At 37.6% G+C, this 8,168-nt stretch overlaps 1 protein-coding gene across 3 annotated transcripts; it reads right to left on the reverse strand.

The window, feature by feature from the left end:
- Nucleotides 1-1,626: 1,626 nt before the first annotated feature.
- On the reverse strand, nt 1,627-8,168 carry LOC125213239 (uncharacterized). Of its 3 annotated transcripts, none has more exons than XM_048113667.2 (16): nt 7,994-8,168; nt 6,816-7,274; nt 6,617-6,702; nt 6,015-6,169; nt 5,712-5,776; nt 5,352-5,546; nt 5,104-5,173; nt 4,542-4,745; nt 4,317-4,450; nt 4,031-4,220; nt 3,853-3,912; nt 3,506-3,757; nt 3,095-3,353; nt 2,809-3,014; nt 2,655-2,705; nt 1,627-2,241 (listed from the first exon to the last, which is right to left on the reverse strand). In XM_048113667.2, exons 2-16 carry the CDS (start codon nt 7,070-7,072, stop codon nt 1,951-1,953), a joined length of 2,475 nt encoding a protein of 824 aa, XP_047969624.2. In that variant the 5' UTR covers nt 7,073-7,274; nt 7,994-8,168; the 3' UTR covers nt 1,627-1,950. The 3 variants fall into 3 exon arrangements, with proteins under 3 accessions (XP_047969624.2, XP_047969623.2, XP_088925136.1); XM_048113666.2 differs by having other exon boundaries at nt 6,816-7,279; XM_089069010.1 differs by having other exon boundaries at nt 5,104-5,158; nt 7,994-8,167.

The following is an 8,168-nucleotide window of genomic DNA, read 5'->3' on the forward strand; positions in this document are numbered from 1 at the left end:
TCGAAATATAAAGAACTTTTTAGTCTCAACTGCAACTAGTAATATCTACCAAATTGCTAATATTATACTACTAGTATTGAATTTGCATTCTACTAATACTTTTCCAAAAAAAAAAAAAACACCAAAATTTGGGACACCAGCTTCAATTATTCATAATTGTAAGATTGTTTTCGTCTCTAACCAATAGTCATGCATGTTTTATATTATGGTTCATTCACAAAAATTAATTATATTTTATTATCTGGCAAATTTATCTCACTAATAAGGTGAAGTTTATTCTCTATTAATACATTTGACAACTGTTTCTCTTTATTTATAGTATATTCTACTCATTTTTAACTAAAACTTTGTATTATCATTGACTATCAAGATTATTATCAGTGGACATGAGAATTACAAAATTACTTATCTTGAACTTGCTAAGTAAAAGCAAATACCTTGCATTATCTACCTAATGCTAAGGTAAATTAATGGAATGGTGCTACATATCTATTAGTAGTATTAATTGATACTATCTTTAATTTTACACGTATAGTAGAATATACTCCCTCCGTCCCAGATAATTCGACCCAATATTCCATTTCGGACCGTCCTACATAATTTGTCCTACTTCACTTTTACCATTTTTGATAGTGGACCCCATATTCTACTAACTCATTCATACTCACATTTTATTATAAAACTAATACTTTAAAAGTAGGACCCACATCCCACCAACTTTTTCAACTCACTTTCCATTACATTTCTTAAAACCCGTGTCGGGTCAAAGTGTCCCGAATTATCTGGGACGGAGGGAGTATAAATTACTTAGTTTGACGATAGTTAAAAATTAGAGCAACCTAATAACATGACTACATATGAAATGATTTAGGCACAGCAGCCAATGTGGTACGATAATTATAAACTAATCAAGGTGACTATTGGTCTAAGACAGTACTAAATATACTACTCGTACTAATTTGTTTTAAGCTGACAACGTTGTCTTAGACAAACAAATTAATGGAGGATTTTAGAAATTAATTAAAAAAGTAATCTTCAATCTTTAGGAGTGATTACAAATTTAGGGATGGCCCCATCTCCATTTAATTAGTTCATGAGAATTAAGTCTTCTATTCTTTTATTAATATATATACAACTTTTCTATATGGATTGTGTTATATGTAAAACTAATTTTAAATGCAGAATGCAGAACCATAACATGAAGGTGGTTGTTAAATAACAACGGAGTCGATTATTAGTTTGTTTTTAGTACATTCGAGAAAATTTTATTAGTTTGTTTTTAGTACATTCGAGAAAATTTTATGTTATGGTTCGTTCATCTTGCGAGTATCAACTATAGCGCACATAAATGTTAATGAATTTCGTTTTATATAACAATGACCTTTTTTATTTGGATTCTACGTTATGCATTGATCAAATTCACTATATAGTGATATGTATAATATGTTGAAAGTTGAGGACAATTTTTTATTCGGTTTCGGGTTCGGACTGGGTTGGATTCGGGTCAGGTTGCGGTTAGGATTAAGTCCATGCTGACCGGTACGCGGAGCTCCGACCGGAGAATAAATACACCACGGTAAAAACATGGCAAATAGATTGCAAAGAAATGGTTTTAGCCTCTATAACTGCACATCATCAACCAAGATTTACATTAACTATTAACTAAATTTATGGTACAATTTTAGGCTTAAATTAACCATGCTAAATTAACAAAAGATACATCTCTGAGAGGTCTCTAACTGAATTTGCATTCCAGAAACTAATTTACACTGCCGTGGAGGGCCGCGTCGTCGCGTCGAACCTCATCCGCACCACGCCATCCCCAAGATTCAGTGACACTTGGCCCCTCGCGTGCAAAAAATCGGAGGTCGGATGGCGCTGAATACAGCTCAGGCGGCGCCTGAGATGCTGTATTCAGGAGGAGAGATTTATTGGCGAGCCGGCTGCAAGTCAACGGAACAGGTCCGGGAAGGACCACATTATGAATTTGGCGAAGATGTCCGTCTCGAGGAACTCGATGTGAGCAGCACGGCCGATCAAGGTGTTCAGGCTTCTTCCCTGCAGGGAGATGTCGAAATTGACATCGCAGCGCAGCAACACACGGTGCTCGGAGGAAGGTGCCCGTATCTGGTCCAGGTATTCGTTCAGCATCTCGAGGAAAAGCTTGCCTTTTTTCGAGTAGTCTCCTGACGATGCAGGACACATTTCGATCCTCGCGGAATGATGTGGAACGTAGCCATCCTGAGAATTAGATCACGAATGCTCTGTGTTATTTTCGCTACAGGTTCGTTCAACAGTAGTCGTTCTTGGTTTCGATAAAACGAACCTTTGCCCAAATTACGGTTTTTCCTCAAATACACAAACTTCACATTGCAATTTTCTCCTAATTTCGTTTTCTTGGAGCCATCACGCGTACAAAACAGCATTGTTTTGTCTGCCAACGATGTCATTTTACATTTCTCGCGAGAAAGTGAAATCGGGGGAAAATTGCAAACAGTGAAAAAGTGTGTATTCGAGAACAAGATTTGGAAGCCATTGTACATATTGCATAACTGTGGCAAAGTTCGTATTTCGAAGAAATTAACCCGATTTTACCAATAAGTTGAAAGGAAGAACAAAACAGGGGAAAATAACCAACAAAGAAGGCAAACTACCTGAGGTGAAGATAACAAAATGATGTTTTTGAAATGCTCCAACGTTTTCTCCTGAAATTTTTTTATGATTTTAGAAAAGATTATTAGTAAGCTCGTAAAACTAGCGTGCGAATTCTATATAGTAAAATGACAGCGAGACTTTTCAAGTTTTTACCTTGCACAGTTTGTATAAGAAAGTATTTTGTAGATCAGGATCATCTGTGAAAGTCAGCTGATGAATGCACTGTGTGCCTTTGAGCTTCTTCAGGAGCCACAAACCGCCATTAAACAACGAGTTCGAACTGTAAAGATAACCAAGATGTGGGCCAGATACCGAGAGATACGTGTGCAGGAATCTCAGATATGGTTCCATAATCGTCTCTGCAGGGGAGAATGTGAAAATTAGTACCGTAAAAGTCAATTTGAGGGAAGTTTCGTCATTTGAGCTTTAGAGTCTAAACCTGTAAGTGCAGTTCTCAGAATGATGTTTCCAATGGAATGTCCAACGAAGCTAAGCTTGATTGTTCTCAAGTTCCCGGATCTAGACGCCTTATCCATTTTCTTTTTCACGAAAGATACGACTTCCTTTGCTAGCCTCTGGCCCATTTCTCTAAAGTCTCCAGATGTTTTATCTTCGTTAACTTCCGACATAAGAAATTCTGCCTTCGGGTCTATTAGAAGCCATTGGTTTCGGACGAGACGTAAGTCAAGATGATGGCCCTGCACATTAAATGAACCTTTTTGCAATCAATAAGTGGCAACTACACATCAATAGTGTCGTTTTAGAGAAGCCATGGCGACAAAGCATATGAACGCAACTTGCATTTCGCAGTGTTAAATTAATAAGTGAAGCTGTATATTACGAGCACCACCTGGAATCCATGGACAAAAACTACAATCTTGAGAACACGGCCAGTTTGACGAGTGGTGCCAGATAGCTTGTTTGAGGGGATAGAGTCAGCTCCAGCAACCAAGCCATTTGTATATTTCGGGTCCAGCTGATTGAAAGAAAAAATTCCTTTGGTTGAAGAAAGAGGTGCATTGACAGCTCGCTCTACAATTACGATGGGGATGCGTGATGGATCTCCAAACATATACAAGTCTTGAATAGAACGATTATTGATCTGCAGTTACGCAAAACATTCTAAAAATCTTTGTATTTTTGCTCGAATCTCCAACCAATGAGTGAGATAATACCACAATTGTAAAGAAAGCTAACCCTCATTTGTGCGATACTTCGCCTATGGAGCTCCGCCCTCATAGCAGCCGCCTGAGCAGGCTATAGAGTGGTCCCGAAAAAAGTGAAAAAAAATAAAAATTAAATCAACACCAACTGACTTGTGTAAAGAAAATACTAAAAATGATAAGCAAGGAAGTCATTATGATGATAAAATTACATCGCCAGTTAACTTCCGTAGTGAGGATCCTCGACCACGTAATCCACGGATGGTGGTATCATCCACTACACTGCTTATATACTGATGTGGCATCTCAGCCTTAGTGTAAACCATCCAGATTGACCATTCAGCTTTGCGATCAACAGCCCACTGGTTGCAAAGAGATTCAAGAATCTTCTTCGCATTAGCCCTGAAATACCCACAAAAATATTTTGTGATTACGATCGGCTCACGCATGGAAAAATGCTTAGTAATTGATCAAAACAAGTTAACTGGGAAAACAAACCTGTGGAAATTTAAAAACGTGCTCCACAAGTGATTCACTCGATTGCAGATCAAATCGAATGACTTGGCCAGCTTTTCTTCAGAGAACGAATAGAGAAAATCATCATGCTGAAAATCAACTTTACCATTTTGTTTCTACAAAAAGGAATATAGCAAAAGATTAGGTTGAGAAAAAAGGTCTGTAACAGTGATAAAAAGTTCATAGCCTATAAAATCCCTGAAGAACCTGTGAAACATTTAGGGGTTTGCTTGAAATTTGGACTGGAACTTCAGCGTCTGCCGAGTCCTGATCAGATCTTTGAGTGAAACCGAATAATATGCCAGAAGAAATATCTTCCATTTCAATTGATACGTCAATAGCCTTGCTGAGCTTTTGTAGCTCTTCTAGAAGTATGTCGTGGGCACTTGATAATGCTTTCAAAAGCATAACCTGTTCACAAGAAAACATAGCAAGAACATTACGCAATGACAAATGGAAGAGAATGGACTGAACATGTCAAAGGCGTCTATGCAACAGCACATGAGTTTAGTCACTGGAAAATCACTTGGATCACTCAGAATATTATGATTTCAATTTTCTACATGAAAATTATGTATACAATGTTTGGAGGCTTGATATTTGGATTGGGTTATTGAATAGCCAGACTCTAGAGAGAGCAACAGAACAAATGCCAGCATAAAGATATGATATTAAATGTTAGATATAAGGAAGTAACTGCAACAGAAAGAGAGACGGTAGCTTTATATGATAGGTTGCGACTATAATGAAATCTAACAAGAAAACATACTTGTTTTGATTTATTGTGCTCCACAGCAAGGTCATGTTTGTCATCTGTAGGATCACTGGGAAAACAGAAGCTATTGTTACTTCAACAGAGTATTCAAAAGAATTCCTCAAAAGATTGCCTAGGATTATGGTTCAAGCTAGGTACATCATAGGTGGTCATTGGCAACAAGCTACCAAAATTAAAAAGCATATGGAAAAAAACCAGCAACAGTTCTGAGCACTGATCAGATTTAAAGAAAGGAAACAAACCTGGGTACCTTCAGCGAGGGACTGTGAACCTCACTTTTCAGAAGGCTGGCATGCACACTTGTATCAACTAATACAGCGTGAAATGCATCAAAATGAACTGGACAGTAGGCATGCAACCCTAAAAGAGCTTTAGGGGGGAGGCGAAATTCATGGACTGCAGCAGGGGATGTATCCAAACAAGCATCGACATTATACCTATAGTAGTAGATTCAAATGGCTCAGTTCAAGTTGAAATAGAGCTCAACATGTTGGTTCATTGTTGATTAACTCCACTCACTAAAATATCCAATAGAGAGGAAACCAGAGTTGTTTCTGTCATTTCATGAGAAATTAATTACAAAGTGGATTAGATCTGTTAACCTGTTCTCCAAAACAGGAGCATACAACAGCTCAAACTTCACAATAACAGCAGAGGTTGAAGGATCCTGGAAAATGAAACAAAAATTTCAAATGCTACATAAACTACAACACGAACAATATAAATGTGGAGTGCGAAAAATAAAACCACACAGAAGAAAATATGGTGTTCTGCTATAAGACAGTGTCCTGCACAACCTATAGTGTGTGTATGACTAGATAAATTTGTACACATGGATTGCACATGTCCTGTGCACATAACCCCCCCCCCCCCCACCCCTCCCCCCAGAAAAACAAACATATTACCTCAAGTTTACTGAGAGATAAGTTGAAAGAGACCATCATTGCCAACAGTATATCCTGTCTCGCATATCTGATTCGAAAAGGTTGCGTTGAAAAGCTATGGTCAGTGTCATCAATTCTCCAGACACCATATATATCATCAGAACCCAAATCAGGTGCTGCTCAGATACAAAAACTATATCAATCCTTGCAGCTCTCAGAAAAGTGAAAGAGAAGTAAATCCATTAAGTATGGTACCAATGTTTTTCAGCAATCAATCCCGAGTCAACCCACAGAATAACATGTCAATCGACTAAAATAGTAGTTTTGTTAAGCGAAACCACGTCAACAAAGTAGACAGAGAAATCCATGCCTTGTCTTAGAGAGTTTTGAAACAAATAACGCAAACATGTTGGTACACACTAGAGTCATGGGAGTTGAACCTTCAGTGCCTAATTCTAACTTCAAGTTCATAAGAGGGGAGAACATTAGAATCTGGAAGTCATTCTACACTCAAGCTCATATTACAAAGAACGTAAGAAAATTTGCAAAATTAAATATTGCAGAGCCACAGATTAGCTTAGAAGCCAGGAGATCTACCAGTAAACTAAAGCTAGGACAGTTACCTTCATATTGAACAACTCTTGCTGGCGTTCCGAAGGAGCCAGAATCATCATTCTCCCACCTAATCGTAATCTTGAGTTGATACCATCTAAGAAGCCACAAAATTAAACAAATCATAAGCAAATAGAATTTCTTAAATACAGCTAAGCATGTGAAAAAAGTTCAGCAATGAAATATAAATTTAAACTAAATTGAACTCACCCTTGCTGAAACAAGTCAAGGTTGTGAAATCGGTGGATGTAAATGGAAATCTTATGTATAGCCCCTAAAATAGGCAATTGAACTGTGTCGCTGTTATGTTTGACATTGATAGGATCCAATGGAAACTTATGGGGCTGAACAAACTTTGGCTGATGTAGGGGCTTGGCATCAGGACCATTCAACCTCCTAGGACTCATTGATGACGATTTATCAAAACCATTGATCATCCATTTGAAATGCTGAAGTAAAACTGACATTTATGATATACTTCCCCAGAAGAAGTTAGCATCCCTCCAGTTACTCAAATCCAAACACGATTCTTCATTGGTTTAGATTCTTTCCACAAAACAAGTTTATAGCATCTCCATAACAAAGAAACTTTTGTCTGGGAAAAGGACTGAAAACCTTTTCCCTACTATATACCAGTCTCGAAAAACCAGCCCCTTCACCAGAGATTTTCTGCACTATGATACAAAGACTTTATCACTAAAATCGTAACAGAATAAAGACTTGAGAATACTTGAACTGTGAGAATTACAGAGCAGCAACGAGAGACTTGATGCACGAGTTTTGTAAAACATGTTACTAACAACATAGTAAAAAGATATACATTTCCCCTTGGCAATTGAGTTGTCAATGAACAAATATTGTGAGCATCGTATTCCCGAAATTATTGACACAATCTCAAGTAAATATTTTTGGAAATCAATTGACCAGTCAATCTTTAATTACTCAACGCGTCTTCTCATAACATTAAAGACAGATTTTTTAATCTTCTAGAGCTGGAACCAATCATAATAAGAAAAGGTTATAAATTCCTACTAAATTTTCAGACGAAAGAAATAGAAAGCTAGCATTTTGACATCAGTAGCTATGAAAGAAATCCAGCATCACTCTATATACAAGCAAATAAGGATCTGACAAAGATCACAGCTTTAACTAACATCAAATTGTTTACAAGTCCCAAACCTACATTTGCATACTACTGAAACTCAATTAAACTCAAAATCAGATACTCAGCATATCCAAGTTGCCACACACAACAGCAAATTTAAGTAATACACATAGCAATAAGAGTGAAAATTGAATCCCAGATAGATGATACAATCAATTAGAAACACATTTCGATGCATTGCAGTTGAATCCAACAACAGGGTTTAGTTAATGAGTTAGCAAACCTGGGAACGGGGCCTCAGTTCACCTTAATCTGGCCGGAGGATTAGCGGTTGTTGAAAGAGAGGAGGAGCTTTGATCGCGGCGGAGGCGGCGGCGGCGCGTGAGGAGACAGAAAGAGAGTATTATGAAGTAAAGGTCGTGTTTTGGCAGCTAAGTTAACTTCAATGAAAATTGACA

The sequence above is a fragment of the Salvia hispanica genome, chromosome 3, assembly GCF_029641045.1.
Source record: "Salvia hispanica isolate PSC_SH4W2 chromosome 3, Shi_PSC_v1, whole genome shotgun sequence".
Lineage (NCBI taxonomy): Eukaryota > Viridiplantae > Streptophyta > Magnoliopsida > Lamiales > Lamiaceae > Salvia > Salvia hispanica.